Here is a 22431-nt window from a genome sequence, read left to right on the forward strand (position 1 = left end):
ATAAATAGTTACGATGTTGTTCATTTATTTTTTTCTCTTTGCCTTTTCCACTGTAGTTCTTGGTTTTTTCCTTCCATTTATGCTGCCATTTGTGGTAGCTTTTTCTTCTGATGTTGCCCTGTCTCTCTTCAGCCTTAGAAAGTGCCCCTGTGCTCCATGTCAGTTCGGCTTCCGCCTTGGGAGTGTGTCTCTGCTTTCCTCCATGTTGGCTGCAGACATTTCTTCAATTTTGCTCAGCCATTGTCAGATTTCAGGCACTTCTCTAGCTGGTGGGATTTATCCTCAGTATTTTGAGGCATAAAATATTTATTTACAGCTTCCTATTTAAGTTTATCATTGACATCATGCACAGAGGTAGCTTCACACTGTGTGGTGAGGTAGTGTGGCTCAAAAGTAATGATTCTTTTCTTTGTGTCTTCCTTTTGGTTTGTGCTTCCTTGAACTTCTCTGCAATTTTGTGGTCGTTTCTTTGGAAATGATCAGCAGCGTCAAGCTCTTCTCCCGGTTCCATTACGTGACTCGAGAGGGCAGGCAGGCATTCTTTCATTTGGTTTTGCCCTCTGCACTGCTTCTCTGGTCTTGAAGCTCTGTTACTTTAGCAAGGTCTTCCTTGGGGCTTAAAGAACAATCAGAAGATTGCTTTCCGTTTGTGCTTGTGTATTTCCTTATTCACGGCCTCTATGAAGCATCCCTTTTTTTTTTTTTTTAATTCTGCTCTTTAAGAATCACGAGCTTTGTGGTGTTCGCATAATGATGAGTGCTTTAAGAATTTCAGCTTCAGTAGGTACACCTGATGGACACTGCTCGTCTCTCTACTACCGTTATCCTGAGAGATCTCTTATACCCAGAGACAAAGGATTCCAGATACACTAAACATAGACAGGTATTGTTTCTTCTGCTTATAGTTTAGCAATTTCTTCTTCCCTTTCAAGGAGCTGTCTGCAAGGAGCAAGTTTCATGACCAACCCCACATAATGTTCCCTGGGTGAAAGCCAACATCTCAGTCTCTCTCAACCTGAGTAGAAGATGATCTCTTGCCTCTTGCATGGAGGTCATTAACTATTCAAAATGTGGCTCTCGATCTGGTGTAAAGAGGAGCCTGACCTGTGCCTTCCAAAGTGGGGTCTTTTGCTTCACTGATGGTTGACATCACTTCAAGCATTATCTTGCACATTTGAGGATGTGGGACAAAGAAGTTTTACAACAGCTCCCAGTAGGCAGCCCTGGGACTGGTGCCTCCTGGACCAGCCTGTCCCCACAAGGCCAAGGTTGGACACCGGCAGAGTGCAGGAGGACTGGGCCCAGCCCATGTGCCACCTGCACCAGCGTGTCACACCCTAGGCAGTGCCGGCCTGCGTCTCTCCTCCTACCATTTTTATTATTTTTTTTTTCGCAGTATGCGGACCTCTCACTGCTGTGGCCTCTCCCGTTGCGGAGCACAGGCTCCGGACGCGCAGGCTCAGCGGCCATGGCTCACGGGCCCAGCCGCTCCGCGGCATGTGGGATCTTCCCGGACCGGGGCACGAACCCATGTCCCTTGCATCGGCAGGCGGACTCTCAACCACTGCGCCACCAGGGAAGCCTTCTTCTACCATTTTTAAATCTGTTGTTCCTTAGCCATAAATGTCTTTAAACATATTAAACATACTATTTTATTATTCTCTGATAATTGCGATATCTGAAGACTTTGTGGGTCTTTGGATATCTGCTGATTCCTTATGCTGATTTCCTTATGATTTTGTTATTTTAGACTGTGGTCTTGGTTGGCTGTTTGGTTTTGTAAGAACACGGTGTAGGAGTAATTTGAAGCCTGAGTTAAAAGTACCTTCTTCCACGAAAGATGTGTATTTGTCTCTACCACATGCCTGGGGTCACCTCTAGTGTTTAATACCTTTAAAATAAGATCTAGACTTGGTGGTTCTAGAGCCATACAACTAATGTGAATTTGGGGCACAAACCCACATGAAGACCTACTTACTTGTGATTACAGATTATTAGAGGAAATGTTTTTCCACCTTCATCTAGTATCAAGGTCAAAACAAGCAAGTTTCTCATTGTCCCTTGTTGTGGGGTGGATTTTTTGATGGGTCATGCTTATATTAATAGCGTAGTCCTTTCAGGTTTCTAGCTTTCCTCTGGAATCAATCTTTGTGGTATGATAAAAATATATACTTGGTCCTTGTCCCAGGTCCCTGGCACAGAGCTCCTTGAAATTTCCTGAGTGATAGGCATGTCTTTTCTTGTTCATAATGAACCCCTTTCAACCATACCTGAGTTTATGCTAATGAGGTTACCTGCAGGGTGAGGGCTGGTCAGCAGAGAAACCAACCACATGATTAGAGGGTTGGAACTTTCAGACCCACCCCCTCACCCAGGGAGGCACAGGGGCTGGAGATTGAGTTTGGTCACCAAGGGCCAATGATTTAATCAGTCATGCCCGCATAATGAAACTTTGATTAACACTCTGAAAGAAGAGGACTAAGCTAGTTTCCAGGTTGGTGAATACATCCATGTGCAGGGAGGGTGGCCACCCCAACTCCACGTGGACAGAGGCTTCTGCACTCGGGACCCTCCCCAGCCTTGCCCTGTGTACCTTCATCTGGATGTTCGTTTGTATCCTTTGTAATAAACTCTAGTCCTGAGTATAAGTTCCTGAGTTCTATGAGCTGTTCCAGGAAGTTATCAGACATGAAGTGGAGCTTGTAGAATTTGTGATCAGCCAGGCCGAAGTGCAGGTAGCCTGGGAACCCCGTTTGTGGCTGGTGTCTGAAGTGGGGGCAGCCTCGTGGCACTCAGCAACATTAGTGTCAGAATTGAATTAACGGACAGCCAGGTGGTGTCAAAGAATTGGAGAGCTGGTTGTTTAGAAAACCAGCCATTCAACTCCCCACTTTGGGTATGTCCTTACGCTTTGTCTCCCAGACCCTGTCCTGTATGAGCATCAAGGTGGAAGCCGTGTGTCAGCAAGGTTGAGCGGCTGGAGACCTCAACTCTGGATTTCTTCCCTGGATTCTCATGTCACTTGTTCTCTGAGGATTTTCCCAATGTTCTGTTGCTAGTTTGGCGTGTGTTTAAAAAGAGATTTTCTTTTGTTGTGTGTTTTACTTTATCCAGCATTTTTAGTAATTTTACAGCAGGATGGTTGTATTTCATCTGCCATATTCTTCTATATTTCTTTATTAGTTTTGTCTTATGTTAACTGTTTAGGTCTATTTGTGTTTATGATTTTAAGCCAGTTTAAAATACCTTTGCAAGATGCCATGTATGAAATAATAAAAATACCTTATCAGGGGAATTTTGACATGTTTCCAAGTAACATCATAAGATGGGGTGCAAACTTGGGTGATCAGAAAATAGGAGGGAGGGACTTCCCTGGTGGCGGAGTGGTTTAGAATCTGCCTGCCAATGCAGGGGACACGGGTTCGAGCCCTGGTCCAGGAAGATCCCACATGCCACGGAGCAACTAAGCCCATGTGCCACAACTTCTGAGCCCGCGTGCCACAGCTACTGAAGCCCGTGCACCTAGAGCCCGTGCTCCACAATAAGAGAAGCCGCCGCAGTGAGAAGCCCGCACACCAAAACGAAGAGTAGCCCCTGCTCGCTGCAACTAGAGAAAGCCCGCGCGCAGCAACGAAGACCCAACGCAGCCAAAAATAAAGAAAGAAAATAGGGAATGTTTAAGCTGAGCTTGCAGAGGTTGGTAGGATTTTGTTAGGCCAACATAAGTGAGTGAGAATAAATTGGGTGGAGACCAGAAAATACTTTGAACTGAATGATAATGAAAACACAACATATCAAAATTGTAGGATGCAGCTAAAGTAGTGCTTAGTGGGAAAATGTTGGAACCCGCTGTGTGTATTGTGCTAGAAGCTTTCCTTATCTCACAATCCCAATTTACAGATAATGCCAGAGAGATTAGGTAATTTGTCCAGGATTATTCAACCACAGTTGAAATTTAAAACCAGGCTGCCTGATTCCAAAGCATATACAAATTATTATGATGTTTTTATGACCATTTCTCCATCTTGAAACCTCTGTGGCACAGACACTCCTATTTCGTTAACTGCTTTTTAAGGGATTAGTGATAGAAACTTTTTTTTTAACTTTTATTTGCATTTTTTTTTTTTGCAGCATTTATTCCTGGGCCGTAAGTTTTTGTTTCTTCAGTTTCTTCTGGTATATGTTTCTTCTGGACAACCTCCTCTTCTGGTTTAGGAACAATCTGTTCTTTTTCAGTAAGGATCATCTCAGTGTGGCAGGGAGAGCTCATGTATGGGTTGATCCCACCATGAGCTCTGTAAGTCCTGCACGGCATCTTGTGGGCTTTGTTCACCTGGATGTGCTCAGTGACCAGAGAATCTACATCTAAGCCCTTAAGTTCAGCGTTACTCTCTGCATTTTTGAGCATGTGCAGTAGAAATTCAACACTCTTTTTGGGCCACCAACCCTGCATCCAGCCCCACTGTTTGGCCTGGGCACACCTACCAACTCCACCATTGTAATGACAGAATAGCACACACTGCTTCTTTAAAGTGACATCCTTCAGATACTTGGTGGCTTTTCGGATATGCATATCCTTAATGGCCTGGGCAGTTTCGTGAGTGTTCTTAAAGTGAACACGAAGATTTGAATCTCTTGCATGATTTTGTGGGGTTTTCTGGGTCAGGTGAATAGTGAAGCATTTTTAGAGGTCACCTCAGGCTGCTTACCAGAAAAGAGAAACTTTTTTATTGTTTTCTTTCTTAGGAGGACAAAAGTAATCCAGATGTGAATTTGGAAGATCTTCAAAATGAAGAAGAGATTGATGACCCATTGATGATTCTAAAAGCAGTCTTGTTACAGGTAGAGAGAGAGTGTGTATGTTTATATTTGTGTATGTATATCAGATGTATGATTCAGTTGGCAGAAGTGATATTTGTTACTATTCATAGTCTTTTTCTTTTGGGAAATTCTCTGTCTATTTAAAAAAATTTTTTTATTGGAGACTTTCTGGTTATAAAAGGAATACATATGAATAATAGAAAATTTGAGGGGAAAAAATTAGAAAGTATATAAAGAAACAAAGTTTAAATAAACCAAATGTCCGGTCATTGTTAACACTTTGATATATATTCTTTGCATTCTATTTCCTTTGTGTTTATATACATATATTGGGATTGGGTTACAAGTTTTTGTGATATTATTATTGTTATTTTAAATTGAATTGGAATTTACTTTACATACGATTTTGGAATTTACTGTTTTCCCATATTATCCTTTTAATGTCTGTAGGACCTGAAGTTATGTCCCCTTTTTCATTCCCAATATTGATAATACCTCACGTATATGACTTTTAATGTTTGCTTCGTACCCTGTTGTAAGGATGGTAGCCTCATTTCATTTATTCATTCGTTCTTAATAAACAGTTTTTATCTCAATTTCTTACTACAGACCTAGGTTGAGTATTGGTCTATGGCCACTATATCAGTCTACTAGGGCTGCCATAACAAAATCCCACAGACTGGGTGTCTAACGTAACAGAAATTTATTTTCTCATAGTGCTGGAGGCTGGAAGTCCAGATCAAGGTGTCAGCAGGTTTCTTCTGAGGCCTCTCTCCTTGGCTTGTGGATGGCTGCCTTCTTGCTGCTTTCTCCCTTGGTCTTTTCTTTGTGCGTGCGCATCCCTGTGTCTTTGTGTGTCCAAATTTCCTCTTCTTATAAGGACACCAGTCAGATTGGATAAGGGCCCACCCTAAAGGCCTTATTTTAACTTAATCACTTCTTTAAAGGCCCTATCCAAATATAGTCACAGTTGAAATTTTGAGGGTTAGGAATTCAGCATATGAATTCTGATAGTAGAGGGACACATTTCAGCCCATAATAGTCACTTCTTACCCCCTTTTAGAACTTGGTTATACTTCAGAACATTCAGAAGAGACAGTCTTTTTGCACTAAAGTGTTTCTTCTAAAAATCCCACATAATATCAGGATTTACCAAACCTTGGAATACTCTTTGGATATTGCTCTTGAAATGTTTAGACTTTGCCGCATGGAAAGTGGCAGAATTCAAGTTTTCTAAACTTAGGCTTAATCTATTTTTTTTTTAAACTTTTTATTTTGAAACAATTATGGTTAATTGTAACCATGGTTACATGTTTGCTGTTACAGGCACATTTATTAATCCTGTTGGGTCCGTTGAACTCATAAGTGTTGAGGTTATATCTTATCAGATTTTCTTAAATGACTTTCTTTTCTCTCATAAGGAGGAGAGTAATCTAATTCCTGTTGATCAGCTGGGCCAGAAACTCTTGAAAAAGATAGGAATATCTTGGAATAAGAAGTACAGAAAACAGTATGGACCACTGCGAAAGGTAATACATGACATCCTTATAAAAAGTCCTATTCCCAGGAAATTTTATTATGATTTTGGCAACATGAATTTCTTTGGGGAAGGAAATTTAAATTAGACGGAAATACAATTAGTATTTTGTTTAATGATTAGAACTCAGTTAATTATTAAGTAATTTATAGAATCAAGAAGTAAGCAAAAAAAGAAGAGAGGAGGGGCTTTTAATCACAACAGCAAAAAATGTCACAAAGTTCATATCCTAAAGCTTATCATCTTATTTATAGAAACGTCTTCAGGTATTCACCCAAATTTCACTTTTATCTTTCTTTGACACACAGTTCTACTAAACTTGGCAATCTGGCTTCCTAGGCTGTAAGGTTAGGTTTAAAAACTGGTACTGCCAGACTTGGGAGACAAAAACTTGACTAAAAACAAGCAGAGCAACAGAACAGTTAGTCAATATTTTGGAGCTATTTCTTGTAGAAGCAAAGAGCGTACACAATATAGCCTGTGTTTAAGTTCACCTTTTAATTAGACCACAGTTCGTAAATGAAATTAATGACCATGAGTTCATAGACAGTCCTAGGTTTTCATTTAAAACAATTGGATCAGTGTTTCAATATTTTACTGTTAAGTATGTTATCAGCTGTGCAGGGACTTTTTTGTCTTGTTTTGTTTTTAAATAAAAATATCCTTCATAAATTTGAGGAAGTTAGCTTGTACTTATAGTTGACTGATAGTCTTATGTCTTTTTTCTTTGAGGTTAATTTGTGCTTTTATTTGCCAGTATAACTTAACTACAATGGCTTGCAAACTTTTTTGACCTAAAAAATGCATCTTACATCACAATCCAACCAACACACACGTATATAACTTGTATACATATGTGTATAACTGAAATGAGTTTTGCCAAAAATACCTATCCTAACACTGAATGTTCTTTTTTTTAAGACTTTTTTTTGAGTAGTTTTAGGTTTACAATAAAATTAACAAGAAGGTACAGAAATTTCCCATATACCCCCTTCCCGCATACGTGCGTAGGTGTTATCAGTATCACTCATCAGGGTGGTGTGTTTCTTTTTTTTACCCTAAACCAAGGATGAACTACATTGACACATCATAATTGCCAAAGTCCACAGTTCACCTAAGGTTCATTCTAATGGAGTAGATAGTATGGTACATTCTGTAGGTTTGGACAAAAGTATACTGACATATATCCATTGTTATAATGTCATACAAAGTATTTTCTCTGCACTAAAAAACTGTACTCTGTGTATTCATCACCCCTGTCCCCCAAACTCCTGGCAGCCACTGGTATTTTTATTGTCTCCATAGTTTTGCCTTTTCCAGAATGGCATATAGTTGGAATCTCTCTCTTTCTTTTTTTTTTTTTTTTCTCTTGAAAAGAGAGGTTCAAAGCCTTTATATTTATGAGACCACTCATGGCCCACCCATTCATGGGCTGGACGGGCTCTATGTGGCAGGACTTCCCCACTAAATACTGCAGCTTTTCTTCCAATATTGAACCCTGTCCCACTGGTCTTGCCCAGCAGCCACGTGAAGTGCAGGAGGACACATGTAGAGTGTTTGTTCATCGGAAGAGGCCAGAAGCCTTAGGCCCATTATCACAGTGAACCCAGATTCCTTTCGGGTGTGATATAGGCAGCTGGTAGTTTCATCTTGAATAGAGGTTGGATTTTATCACATGCTGTTTTGTTTACATTTGTCGATGTGATCACATGGCTGTTCTCTTTTATTCAGTTAATGTGGTGAATTCTGTTGACTGACCTTTTCAGTGTGAACGCAAACCTTACATTTCTGGGGTAAAGCACACTTGGTCGTGATGTACTTGTATGCATTGCTGTATGCATTTGGCTCATATTTTCCTAAGGATTTTGTGTCTGTGAGAGAGATGGGTCTTTAAGTTTCTTTCTCTGTAATATCTTTGTCAGGTTTCAGTATCAGGGTTATGCAGGACTCAAAAGAAGTTAGGAAATGTTCCCTTTTTTATATTCTTGGAAAGGATTTCTCTGAGATAGATTATTATTTCTTTCTTAAATGTTTGGTGAAGCTAGTTAGACCTGGAATTTTTTTTATGGCAAGGTTTTTAAATTATAGTTTTAATTTCTTTATTTGTAGAGTTGTTTTAGATTTTTTATTTCTTGAATGGTTTTGGAAAATTATATTTTTTAAAGAACTTGTCCTTTTATCTGCGGTGTCAAATTTATTGGCATGAAGCTATTCAAAATGTCTCATTATCTTTTCTAGTGTCTGTAGGACCTAAATTTCCTCTTTTTAATTCCTGATATTAATAATTTGTGTTTGCTTCCTTTTGTTTTTCATAAGTCTTGCTTAGGGCTTATCAAGTTTATTAAGCTTTTCAAAAAACAACTTTTTTGCCTTTATTGATTTTTCTCTACTAATCTGTTTTCTACTTCATTGATTTCTGCTCTTGTTTTTAATTATTTCCTTCCTTTTACCTTTGGTATTTAATTTAATCATCTTTTTCTAGCTTCTTGGGTTGGTATCTCAGCAGGTTTTTTAAACCTGCCTTTAACAATTTTTTTTTTAAATAAATTTATTTATTCTTTGGCTGTGTTGGGTCTTCGTTTCTGTGCGAGGGCTTTCTTGGCGAGAAAGCTTTTGCGGCGAGCGGGGGCCGCTCTTCATCACGCTGCACGGGCCTCTCACTGTCGCAGCCTCTCCCGTTGCGGAGCACAGGCTCCAGACATGCAGGCTCAGTAGTGTGGCTCACGGGCCTAGTTGCTCCACGGCACGTGGGATCTTCCCAGACCAGGGCTCGAACCCGTGTCCCCTGCATTGGCAGGCAGATTCTTAACAACTGCGCCACCAGGGAAGCCCTAAACATGCCTTTTAATTCATGCTTTTAAATCTTTAATTTCCTTCTTAGCGCTAATTTAGCTGTAGCTAAATTTGACATGTTATTATTATCTTTCAATTCAAAATATTTTGTAATTTTTCCTTCTGATTCTTTTATTGACCCATGAGGTTTTTGGAGGTGGATTGCTTAATTTCCAAATATTTGGGGAATTTCTAGTTATCTTTTTGTTATATCTATAAATTGATGTCTAATTCCATTTTACTCTGAAAACATGCTCTCTATGATTTCACTTATTCTGAATTTTTTGAGACTTGTTTCATGCCTCAGGATATGGTCTGTCTTGCTGAATGTTTCTATTCACCAGTAAAGTTATTAATTTTCTACATTTGTTGGGTATAGTGTTTCATAAATGTCAGCTAGGTCAAATTGGTTAATAACATTCTTTATTTCATCCCTATTCTTAACTAATTTTTCTGTCTTTTTGTTGTATCAGTTACTGAGAGAGTAGTTTTAAATCTCCAACTCTAATTGTACCTTTGCCCTTTCGTCCTTTTACTGTTGACAGTTTTGCTTCATGTATCTTGAAGATATATTATTAGTTGCATACACATTTTGGATTGTTAATGGCCTCTTGACGTATGCCCTTCCTTTATCTCTGCTGATAGTCCTTACCTTCACATCTACCTTATCTGGTATTAATGTAACATACAAGCTTTCTAATGCAAGTGTGTCTCTTGTAAACAGTATGAAGTTGGTTCCTGCTTATTTTGGAAAATTGTGATTTTTAAGGAATTTGTTCTCAAAGTGTCAAATTTCTTAGTATAAAGTTGCTTGAAATATTACCATATTATCCTTTTAATTTCTGTAGGACCTGTAGGACCCTATTTCATTTCTAATATTGGTAATTTGTGTTTCTTAGCTTTCTTTTGCATCAGTCTTGCTAGGGATTTGTCAAGGTTATTATACTTTTCTTTTTTTAAAATAATTAGTTAATTTAACTTTTGGCTATGTTGGGTCTTTGTTGCTGCACGCAGGCTTTCTAGTTGCGGTGAGCAGGGGCTACTCTTTATCGCGGTGCACAGACTTCTTATTGCAGTGGCTTCTTTTGTGGAGCACAGGCTCTAGGCGCACAGCCTTAAGTAGTTGTTGCACGCGGGCTCTAGAGCGCAGACTCAGTAGTTGTGGCGCACAGGCTTAGTTACTCCACGGCATGTGGGACCTTCCCAGACCGGGGCTCGAACCTGTGTCCCTTGCATTGGCAGGCGGATTCTTAACCACAGCACCACCAGGGAAGTCCAAGGTTATTAGACTTCTCAAAGAAACAGCTTTGCATTTGTTGTTTTTCTCTATTGTTCATCTGTTTTCTATCAAATGATAGAGTTTGACAGTCTCTTCCTTTAAATTAGAATGTTCAGTACATTTATTTTTTTATTAATTTTTTTAAAAATTAATTTATTTTTGGCTGCATTGGGTCTTTGCTGCGCGTGGGCTTTCTCTAGTTGCAGTGAGCAGAGGCTGCTCTTTGTTGCAATGTGTGGACTTCTCATTGCAGTGGCCTCTCTTGTTGGGGAGCACAGGCTCTAGGCACGTGGGCTTCAGTAGTTGTGGCACGCGGGCTAGGTCATTGTAGCTCGCGGGCTTTAGAGCACAGGCTCAGTAGTTGTGGCGCACGGGCTTAGTTGCTCCACGGCATGTGGAATCTTCCCAGACCAGGAATTGAACCCATGTCCCCTGCATTGGCAGGCGGATTCTTAACCACTGCACCACCAGGGAAGCCCCCATTTATTTTTAATGTATTAAATTGTGTGGTTGAGTTTGAATTTATCATGTAGCCATTTGTTTTTTATTTGCTTCTCCTGTCTTTCTTGCCTTTCTTTCTTTCTGTCTTTCATACCTTTGGATTAATCAAGTAATTTTTAGTGTTTGATTTTTGTCTCCTCTGTTGACTTTTTAGCTGTACTACTTTAACTTTTTTACTCTAGGGATTACACTGTACATAAGTTAATATTATAAATTACAGACCAATACTGTTAACACTTCATGTACAAGGTAAGATGTACAAGGTACGGTAGCATAATTCCATTTCCCGACTTCCATCCTTTTCAGCTGTTGTCTTATATTTTACAGTTATATGTAAATTCACCGTGTGTGTATGTATGTATGTATGTGTTTACTTTAAACATTTAAGCAACTTTTAAAGAAATTAATGAAAAAATCATGTTTTATTTTATCCATTCTGGTGTTCATTGCTCCTTCTTGCATGTCCAGGTTTGCATCTAATATCATTTCCCTTCAACTAGAGAACTTCCTTTAGCGGTTCTTGGGCATCCAGAACTGCTGGCAAAAATATTCTCAGCTTTTGTTTATCTGAAGTTTTTATCTTGCATTCATTTGTTTAAATGGTATTTTTGCTGGTTATAGAATTCTTTTTTTCTTTTTAAAAAATTATTTATTTTTGGTTGCATTGGGTCTTCGTTGCTGCACATGGGCTTTCTCTAGTTGGGTTGAGTGGGGGCTACTCTTCATGGTGGTGTGCAGGCTTCTTATTGCAATGGCTTCTCTTGTTGCAGAGCACGGGCTCTAGGCGCGTGGGCTTCAGTAGTTATGGCACATGGGCTTCAGTAGTTATGGCACACGGTCTCAGTAGTTGTGGCTCGTGGACTCTAGAGCACAGGCTCAGTAGTTGTGGCACACGGGCTTAGTTGCTCCATGGCATGTGGGATCTTCCCGGACCAGGGATCGAACCCGTGTCCCCTGCATTGGCAGGCTCCTGCGCCACCAGGGAAGTCCTGGATACAGAATTCTAGGTTAATAGCTCTTATTGGTTTTTTCAGGACTTTAAAGATGTCGTTTTATTATGTTTTGGCTTGCTTTATTTTGGCTGAGAAGTCAGTGTTACTTAAATGTAATGTGTCTTTTTTTTCTGTCTACTTTTAAGATAATCTCTTTATCTTTGGTTTTTAGCAATTTAATAACAGTGTGTCTCAGTATGGTGTTCTTTGTGTTTATTTGCTTTGTATTTTCTAAGATTTTTTTAATCTGTGGCTTGAAATCTTCAGTTTTGGCCATTATATTTTCAGTTTGTTTTTATGCCCCATTATCTCTCTCTTCTTCAGAAATTACAGTTACATATATATTGGACCATTCAGTATTTCCTCACTGGTCTTAGATATTCTAGCAGGAGGTGTTTTTTTCCCCCCCTCACCCTCAATTTGGAGAATTTCCATTGATCTGTCTTCATGTTCATTGATTCTTTCTCCTACTGTATCCAGTCTTCTGTTAAGCCCAGCCAATGAATTAATGAATTCTTTCATTTCAGATATTGTGTTATTCAGCTGTAGAATTTTTTCTTAGCTCTTATTTAACGTGCCCGTTTCTCTGCTGAAATTCCCCATTTGAACCTACTCTGTACATCCTTTCCTGTAAATTTATATATTTCATTAGCTGTTTACTCTTATAACATCTGGATTATTTCTGGGTCTGTAGTTATTACCTTTTTATTTCTTGTGAATTGACTGTGTCACCTCTTGGTTATGAATCACATTGTCCTGTTTCTTTGCATGTCATATACTCTTATATTGCCTACTGGACATTGTGGATGATGTGTTTTAGAGGCTGTGGATTATGTTACTGTTTTTTAGAAGGTTTATATATTTATTATTTTTGGCTGCATTGGGTCTTCGTTGCTGTGCGTGGGCTTTCTCTAGTTGCAGCGAGTGCGGACTACTCTTTGTTGCGGTGCACAGGCTTCTTATTGCAGAGGCTTCTCTTGTTGTGGAGCACGGGCTCTAGGCACGTGGGCTCAGTAGCTGTGGCTCATGGGCTCTAGAGTGCAGGCTTAGTAGTTGTGGCTCACGGGCTCAGTTGCTCCGCAGCATGTGGGATCTTCCCGGACCAGGGCTCGAACCCATGTCCCCTGCATTGGCAGGCTGATTCTTAACCACTGCACCACCAGGCAAGTCCTGTGTTATTGTTTCTAAAGGGCTTTTCATTATATTCTAACAGGCCATTAAGTAACTTTGAATCATGTTGATCCTGTGGGAGCTTCATTTGGGGCTTTGGTAGGGTGGATCTGTTGCATTTAGCTGTTAGTCCTAGGGAGTAGCTGTTAGTCTTGGGGCCTGGATGGTCCTCCCTCTTAAGGCAGAGGTTAGCAAACATGGGGAAACTATGGCTTGCTGCCTTTTTTGTACAGCCCCCAGGTAAGAACCGTCTTTATATTTTCAAAGAGTTATCTTTAGAAAGGTGCTCAAGTTTGCCTCTTAGCCCACAAAGCCTAAAATACTTACCGTCTGGCCCTTTGTAGAAAAGTTTGCCAATCCCTGACCTGAGACATGGCCCTTCTAGGATTTCAGTGGAAAGCCTGAGGTGTTTGTCATATGCCTCTAATTTGGCAGGACTTCAACTCCATGCTCTTTCTTTCTTTTTTCTAATCTATCTTATTAATCCATTCACAACATGTTTATTTAACTCTATGCTCTTTCTACCCAGCAGCAGGGCACTAAAATCTCTACTCAGATCTTAAATCTCCCAGCTGTTGCTTTCTGCTCAGTTCCTTGGGTCTCAGGCTGTCCATGTACCATTTAAGACTCAGCCAAGGATTTGAGGAGGATTTGATAGAGATTTGGGGCTCCTTAATGGGATTTTCACTTTCTAGGCTCTGTGGCAGTCTCAAATTCTGTTTCCTTAGTCCAGTAAGACTCTTGCCCTTTGCTTGAACTCTCCTTCCGCCATGCTCTGCTACAAACTGGGAAGTGGTGGGTTAATGCAGGACTCACCTAGCTTGTTTCCCTTTTGAAGGATTATGTTCCCTCCACTTTAGGTCAGCTTTTGCTTACTCTCCAAACAATTGTTTTAATCAGTGGGGTTAGTCCAATTAAAAGTTCTCTGCCATTACTGGAACCAGACTACCCTGAAGTTTGAGGTTTAAGGGTTAATCCTCAACTATCAAACAAAGAAAAGATTCGCTATACAGAAAGTATTCATTACTCGGAGGTTTCAAATTATTATTTTATTGTACTTAAATTAGCTACAAAACTATATTACCATCTGTTATACACAGTGTTAACGATAATGCCTTTGGGTCATATGCCCTATACCCTTCTGTTTGATTAGAGAGTATACATTATCATAAATTCTTCCTTTCCAAGAAAAAATGAGAAAATCACTTTTCCGTGTTGATTGATGATCTAAGCAAATGTTACATATACCTCCCAAGTGATTTTCTACATAAAGTAGTTTGTACTGAGAGAGAAGGGGGTGATACAAAGCCACAAAGAGGTTAGGGAATAAAAGAAGAATAGAGTAGGGGATGGGGAGGTGAGATAGGCAATGGGGAGAGAAGGTTTTTTTCTTCCTAATCCTTTAGGTAGAGGAACCTGAGAAATGATAGTCTCTGAGATTATGACTTCAGCCTTGCAGTGTTCTGATTTCCTGAGCTAGCCTGTCAGCCTCCGGGACAGACAACACTGAATTTAGTTAATGTAAGCTTATAATTGTGACTATATCCCAGCAGTTTGTCTGAGTCACTAGTTTTGAAATTATCTTCTATGGTACTTCATTGTATAATTGCCTTTGTTTTGTGCTCTGTTTGGATTGCTTTAAACATTTCAGAAGTGTTTGTTCTGTCTAATCTGTTTCAGTAAAGACTTTTTAAAAACAGCGTTACGAGGTATAATTAAAGTATTTTTAAGATTGTGTCATGGCAGCTTTCTCCCTTGGTATAACTGTTAGACTATTTAACAGAAAGCACTCTGGTTTTTATTAAATGTTTTATTATGGCGCAAATGAAATTTTTTTCCCTCTTAGCTGACCAGGCCAAAAAGTTGACGTTAAAATATCTAATCACAGAAAGGAAGGTAAAGATTTTGTAATCATGTCAATGAATTTTTTTTCATTAACCTAATGTTGGTTTTCTTTCTCTGTATAGTTTTTACAGCTTCATTCTCAGATATTTCTGCTCAGTTCAGATGAAAGTACAGTTAGTCTGTTGAAGGACTCTCCTCTCCAGGCTGAGTCTGATATACGAAGAAATGATCAACAACTTTTGAAGACACTTACTTCAGAACCCCCAGGATTAAATGATAGACCCTCCTGTCCCCACTGGTTTGATATAAACGATTCCAAAGTCCAGCCAATTAAGGAAAAGGATATTGAACAGCAATTTCAGGGTAAAGAAAGTGCCTACATGTTGTTTTATCGGAAATCCCAGTTGCAGAGACCCCCTGAAGGTATGGAAAGATAAATGTCCCTATTTGTTTAAGTTGATCGCTTTAGAAGATAAATATTGAATGTTATTTGAAAGTTTACCGTTTTAGAAGGTTTACTCTTGAAACATTTTAAAATATTTTCAAGCTAACCGTAAGAAATATACCAGAAAAAATTCAACATTCTGTCCTTTTATAAAGATTATATATTTCTGGTTTTTTCCCCTGTAATAGTATGAGGCTATAGTTAGATTTTCAAAATTGCATTTTCTTGGATCACATCATGTTTTCTTGTTGTGTGGGCAGACATGATTGTCCTCTGCTTAGGCTTCTCTCTGCAGTCTGGCCATGTGTTGTCTTTGAGTTGCAAGTGGCCTTGGTCTTATTTTCATGTGTTCTCTTTCATTTTCCTTTCTTTTTTCCTTTTCCTCAAGGTGATAAGTCTTTAAGCAATTGAAATATCTCTGAAGCCCTCTGTTGAATCTTCTAAGAGAGTTCATACCATGGTGGAGGTTAAACACTGAGACCCACAGTGATAAATTTTTGAATTGAAGCTACTAACATGAATCAGTCTGTAAGACTTTATTTGATCACTTCCCGAAATTTATGCAACTGGGAAAGCTCTTTAGATTGAGACGTATCTATGATTAGAGATGAGGATACTGTTCATAGAGAGTGAGCATAGTGATCATTTTTGTAAAGAATAAGAATAAAGCAGTTACCAGTTTGCAGATGAATCAAAGGAAATTAACTCTCTGGATCTGAAACAATTACATAACTGTTCTGTTGACCAGAAGGGCCTTTGTTTTTTTCTGAGGGGAAAAAATATGGTAATCGTTCTGATAAAAATATTGGGGAGCTGAATTCACAGTTACAGAAATATATATCAGTTTCTTCAGATGACGTATTGTCCTTTTCACTGAATTGAACTTCAGTGTGTACATGATTGGAATATGTACTAAGTGACAATTTTCCAGTTAGCTTAAGATTTGAATAAAGATCTAACCAAAATCTTGATGGACTTTCCTGGGGAATGAATGGATGGAACTTGGCAAAATGATTCTAAAATTTACCTGGGAAGATAAATTAATGAAAATTGAAGAAGGAACTGCTCAAGGAAACTTTACTGTGTCAGTATAAGCATATTTATGGTGCTGTAGCAGTTAAGACAGTGTAGTGCTAGTGCAAAGAGCTGGACAGACCATTGAGCAGTAAGCCCAGAAGTTGATCTAAGTATTTTTAAGATTTTAATCCATGAAAAGGTAGCTTTTCAGATAAATAGGCGAAAAATGAATTAATAAATACAACTGAGAAGTTGGTTAGTTGCTAATCACTTGAATTAACAGTTAGTACAATCAAGTGATTATATTTATCACTTGCATGAAATTATAGTTCCTTTAATGTCTGTGTAAAAAAGGAGCCTTCAGATGCATAAAATATAAATATTTTTCTGATCTTAAGGTAGAGAAGCCCTTTCTAAGCATAAAAGCAATGAAAAAAAAATTGAGGAAAAGTGATGTAAACCTTATTACGTAATACCAAAAGGCAAATGACAGGCTAGTGGAAAACAGCAAAATATATGACAAATTTATTTCCCCTATCTGTAGAGTGCTCTTACATTTATTCCATTGTGCTCAGTGGTAAATTGGGAAAAGGATATAAATAACTAACGTACAAAAGAAGAAATAAGGACAGCCAGTAAACTACAAAAAAAAAAAAATTCCATCTGGCCCATAACCAAAAAACATGAATCATAACAGCAATGAATGACAACCTTTTTCTTACAAAATCAAATATTTCTGTTAACCTGGTTCTCAACAGTTGGCACTACCTCTATATTTGGTATGTATATAAAGTAATACAACCAATTTGGTTGTATGTACTTAAAAACCTTAAACCAATAATTATACTTCCACAAATTTGTCTTGAAATAATCAGGACTGTGTATACCTATTTATGTTCAAAGATGTTTGCTACCCCCGTTATTTTATAGTAATGACTAACAGAAAATCACCTAAATGTCTACCAGAAAAGGATTGGTTAGATTAATTATGTTATTTATAGAATGGGCTACTATGCAATCATTTAAAGATTTGGAAAAATGTTCACAACATATGAAATGAAAAAGCAACTCACATGTTTGTTGACTATACTTCCAGTTGCTTTAAATAAGCGTGGTTTGGGGTGTGTGTGTGTGTGTGTGTGTATGTGTATGTGTATGTGTATGTATAGACACATTGTGTAGAACAGAAAAAAGACCAGAAGTATATAGATCACATTTTAGCAGTATTCCCTAGGAGTGGGATTATAGGTAATATTTATTTATTTTACATTAAAAAAATATAATTTCCAGAACTTTCACAGTGACCAATTATTACATTTGTTATCAAGAAGGAAACAGCAGGTGTTCTTTTTTAAAAGTCTATTTAAAAAGAGTTGAGGAAATGGAATTCTCTAGCTTGGCTTAAAGAACTGTTTACCTTTCATATGTTTTAATGTTTTCAATCTAAAGATGGGAAAACTGAGATCCAGAGAAAATTCATGTTCACACAGGCAGTAGAAGCTTTCCTAGCTCCCAGCGAGGTCCTTTCTAGTTTTCTGTGCTACCTCTTCAGCAACCAGTTTTTATGTAGTCAGCACAAGTTAATGGAAAATTTTGTTCACAGCTCGAGCTAACCCAAGATACAGGGTTCCATGTCATTTGCTGAATGAAATGGATGCAGCCAACATTGAACTACAAATACAAAGGTAATTTTAAATTACTTTTAGAGTTTGAATAGTTTTTCTGGGGAACAAGTATCTAATTTAGGTCTTAAGTATTCAGTAATGAAAATTAAAGAGGAAAAGAAGTCAACTGTTTAATGCCGGTGTCTTTTTATTAGCTGCTGAATTTTTATACTGAGAGTATCTTTTACTTTGAAATTACCCAGTGAGAGTGAATGAAATAATGACAAATGGCCATCGCTAAGTAGAGATTGAAGCCTAAGAAAACTAGAGAAATCTGTGAGCATGTAGTTGTGCTGAATGAATTGTGTCCTGGCCTGTTGGTTATTCCCTCGGCACAGAGCCCATTGTGAAAATTCACCCTCATGTGTAAGTGGTTTGTGAAGAACTGGCCCGTAGTGACATCAGACCAGAGGTGGGCAAATGGGAGGAAATGTGGAGTCTACAGACTGTTTGGCTTAATGTCAGTCTTGGGCAAAACCCTACAATGGATTATTAAAGGGATGGTTTGTGAGAGCTTGATGATCTGAACATTCTCTTTTGAGGTCTAACCTTGGACCATGAAGAACTGGTTCTTTGCTCTCTGGGTCCGTGGGGTACTGGATTAGGGAAATGGATGTTCCCCTGGTATTCTTGTGGACCCGAGGGGCTGATTACATAGCAGGGATGTGTTCAACATTTTTATCATTGATTTGAAGCTGAGAAAAAAAAATAAATTGAATGGCAAATTAAGATCAGAGGAGATCTCAACAAAAATCAAGACACTAAAAATATAAAAATTTAACAGAGTAAAATATCTTAAGTGCGAAAGATAACCAACTTGCATGAGTGGTGTGGATTAGCAGTTGGTATTAAAAACAAAAACAGCCTATGGGGTTTTAGTCAGCGAGCACTAAGCTTTTTAATGTGGTCATGGAAAAGCTCATGCTGTCTTTGACCACATTCACAGAATTGTGCCTGAGGTACCTGAATGGTGGCTATAGCTTCATCCAACTCTCCGTTGGTGGGGCTGCCTGAAGCGTTTTTGGTGCCGTGCTTCACGGCAGCTGAATGGGTTCAGAAAAGTGTAGCAAGCACCCGGCTGCTGCTGAGGCCATTTGACTTGGAGAGAGCAGACTCCAGGGATCATGAGGCTGACTTCAAATAGTTTATGGGAGAGTCTGGGGGGTCTAGTTGAAGCAAGGAGAAAATAGAAGTTGTAAATCTAGCATTTACCACAGTTATAGGAACGTGTTTCCAGCATTTTGTTCATAATTATAATCTCAGCATTGGACGAGTTCAAGGTCAGTGTTTGTTCAGAGTAACACTGCACAGTGTGCGTTAAAACCGTCTTCCTTGGAATTCACGGTGGCAGAGCTATTAATTGAGAAACTAAACTGAGTTATTTTGGAGCATGGAAGAAAAGGATGTTAATTATAATTACTTAGGTGGAGTGGAGAACTTCTTTATATTGTAAATCAAATATTTTTGGTTTGAGATGAAACAGTATCTGCTGTAAAAACATGGCATTTGTGTATTTTTACGCCTCTTTAAAGGGCAGAGTGTGATTCTACAAACAATAATTTTGAATTGCGTCTCCACCTCGGCCCTCATTATCATTTCTTCAATGGGGCTCTGCACCCAGTAGTCTCTCAAACAGAAAGCATGTGGGATTTGACCTTTGATAAAAGAAAAACTTTAGGAGATCTTCGACAATCAATATTTCAGGTAATTTAGCCTCACTCTTAATAGACATTCAGGTCTGTCTTAAGCTGGATTCTCCTTTTCAAACTCCTGTTTAGGATACAACTATTTATTTTTCACAGCTGCTTAGGAAAATCCTACATCTACCACTTCCATAGAGGGATGGTCCAAATGTTCTCCCCTCACTTGTAAGTCTCTTAGGCTTTTCTGCACAATCGGGGCTCACCGAGTCCTGCCAGCAGGTTTTCGGGGGAGAATCAAGCCTGGTATATTTAATCTTGGGGAGAGAAAGAGTATAAGGTTGTCTCTTTTGGGAAAAATAAATGAAAGAGAATTGTCTTTTAAAAGGAGTAAAAAGATAGATAATTATGTTGCCTAAAACCAAGAGCTACTAAACAAATAAAAGCAACTAACTTTTCTACCTTTCAGTATAGAATAACATTTATTAATAAGATTCCTAAGTGAAGGAAAATGTCTACTGGTCTATAGTAAAAGCAAACATCGTTGTAATCATTGTCTCTAAATTATTTATCCAGTCGTGTTTTAACGACAACAACAGTGCTCTTTATTTTACTTAAAATGTTTTCATATAAATTCTATTGTTTGATTCTTTAACCTCATGAGGGCAAGATAACCCCATTTTAAAGATGAGGAAATTGTGATTTAAAGAGATCTAATGGCTTGCCCAGGGTCAGACATCTAGTTAGCAGTAGAACTAGGACTCCAGCCCTGGTCTCCCTACTCTTTCTTTCCTCTTAATTATACTTCACTCCACACTACTTCCTGATAGAGGAAAAGGGAAATAGAAAATGTAAGCTTCCCCGCCCCCAGAATTAAGTGAATTTTCTGAAAAACTGTATCATTTACCAAAATTATTAGCTTTCTTTTGATTTTCCTCTTGTACAAAGAAAAGCAGGCCAATTTCTTCTTTAACTTTAGTTGATTTGAGTATTTAAATGTTGGATCAGGATCAAGATTTCTAAAATTAATACTTCTGAACTTTTCCACTAAAAGTTTATTTCTGAGCCAATCCTGGCAGTGATGATATAGGTGGACTTGGAGATTTGACCCTGCCTAGGGTAACGTTTCAAGTGGAAAAGAGAGACCTTGGTCACCTTTACAAGGTTTAGATTTCATGCCAGTCTGCTTTTTGATGGTTTAAGTGCACATCTCTGCCAGTGGCAAATCTTAGAATTAAGCCACTGGCAAGAGGCTGAGAGACTGACAGTTAAGTAATCATGTGTAAGTATGAAATTTCTTTCTTTTTTTTTTTTTTTTTTTTTTTGTGGTACGCGGGCCTCTCATCGTTGTGGCCTCTCCCATTGTGGAGCACAGGCTCCAGACGTGCAGGCTCAGCGGCCATGGCTCACGGGCCCAGCCGCTCCGCGGCATGTGGGATCTTCCCGGGCCGGGGCACGAACCCGTGTCCCCTGCATCGGCAGGTGGACTCTCAACCACTGCGCCACCAGGGAAGCCCTGAAATTTCTTTTTAAGAGAACTATCTTGTGATATTGTGGAGAGGGACTAAATAGGACTGACCTTTATTGGTGACATTGTTTTGGTGAGGTTACCACAGTCCCCAGAGTCTTGGAGCTAGAAACTTAAAAAAACAAATCCCTGGTAATCTATTAAATAAACTGGTAATGCTACTTTTTAGACTTACAGTGGGAGACATTCCTTTCAAGAAACAAGAGTATTCGTGTGTGCTGCTCTTCCCTGAACAGTACTGATTGAACACGTCATTTTTGCTCTTTTGGACCAGGATTCCTGGGCTGGCACACTGATCATTTTGCCTTCTGATAAAAGTGATCTTCCCATAAATTAAGTAGAAATGGTTGTTGTTTAGGTGGTCATTGTGCTCTTTGTGTATGTCAGGGTTCTTTAGTCACTAATGGATGTGAGATTAACCATCTTTGGATTTGACTGATTTAACATTGAAAGATGTCTACTTTCCTCATTTTTGGTGCTGGATGGGGATTGTCGTATTCATTTTCTTGTTCCCAGTGTCAGCTACATAAGTAACTTGGCACAGTGCTCTTCTTACTTAACCTGGAAAAGTGATCCATATGTGATTTTTCATTGTTCTCTTTTCTTTCATTCATATTCTGCAGCTGTTAGAATTTTGGGAAGGAGATATGGTTCTTAGTGTTGCAAAGTTTGTACCAGCAGGACTTCATGTTTACCAGACACTTGATGGTAAGAGAAATATTAAAACACAGCAACTTATTGTGTATATGTACATTTTGTGGGGCTCATCTGTACATTTTGTGGGGCTCATCTGAGACTTTCTGCTCTTGGCCAGTCTTTCCCCTACATACTACTTTTCTTAGCTATGCAGGTTCTCATCACATTGGTTTTAACAAATAATATATTTAGTTTTTCATATTTAATAAGACAATTTATTTAGTTTATAATGTATCCAATATATGTAATGTGTGAAATTTTGCTAACACGGAAATGTTTTATATTTTCTGAAATTAAGGCTACTTCTCTACCTAAACAAATTTTTTCTTACAGGCTTTGGAAATTTTTTTATATTACCCCAAACTTCTCAGCAAAATGGTTTGAAACCATTTAAATCCTGTTAAATATGGCTTGTTTTTTTAATCCAATCTCAGCTTCAGACTTTGTAGCAAAACAAAAGTACT

General features: G+C 38.6%; 1 protein-coding gene and 1 non-coding gene across 11 annotated transcripts in view; one reads left to right on the forward strand and one right to left on the reverse strand.

Moving 5' to 3' along the window:
• Window positions 1-22431, forward strand: part of USP40 (ubiquitin specific peptidase 40) — a 92321-nt gene that overhangs the window by 19536 nt on the left and 50354 nt on the right. For 9 of the 10 annotated variants that reach the window (XM_022567997.3, XM_089916192.1, XM_089916193.1 and 6 more), the window contains 6 exons: window positions 4747-4842; window positions 6243-6350; window positions 15100-15400; window positions 18043-18124; window positions 19636-19807; window positions 21895-21979. In XM_022567997.3, coding sequence (XP_022423705.1) covers window positions 4747-4842; window positions 6243-6350; window positions 15100-15400; window positions 18043-18124; window positions 19636-19807; window positions 21895-21979 — 844 coding nt within the window. Of the gene's footprint in view, window positions 1-4746; window positions 4843-6242; window positions 6351-15099; window positions 15401-18040; window positions 18125-19635; window positions 19808-21894; window positions 21980-22431 lie in introns of those variants that run through there. The other variant, XM_089916200.1, reaches the window with a different exon arrangement.
• On the reverse strand, window positions 7903-8038 carry LOC115802156 (small nucleolar RNA SNORA11). The gene has a single exon (XR_004022556.1). It is a non-coding gene; the product is annotated as a small nucleolar RNA SNORA11 (small nucleolar RNA).

Source organism: Delphinapterus leucas, chromosome 8 (genome assembly GCF_059928025.1).
Source record: "Delphinapterus leucas isolate spDelLeu-1000000601 "Yukka" chromosome 8, BTC_Dleu_Yukka2, whole genome shotgun sequence".
Classification (NCBI taxonomy): domain Eukaryota; kingdom Metazoa; phylum Chordata; class Mammalia; order Artiodactyla; family Monodontidae; genus Delphinapterus; species Delphinapterus leucas.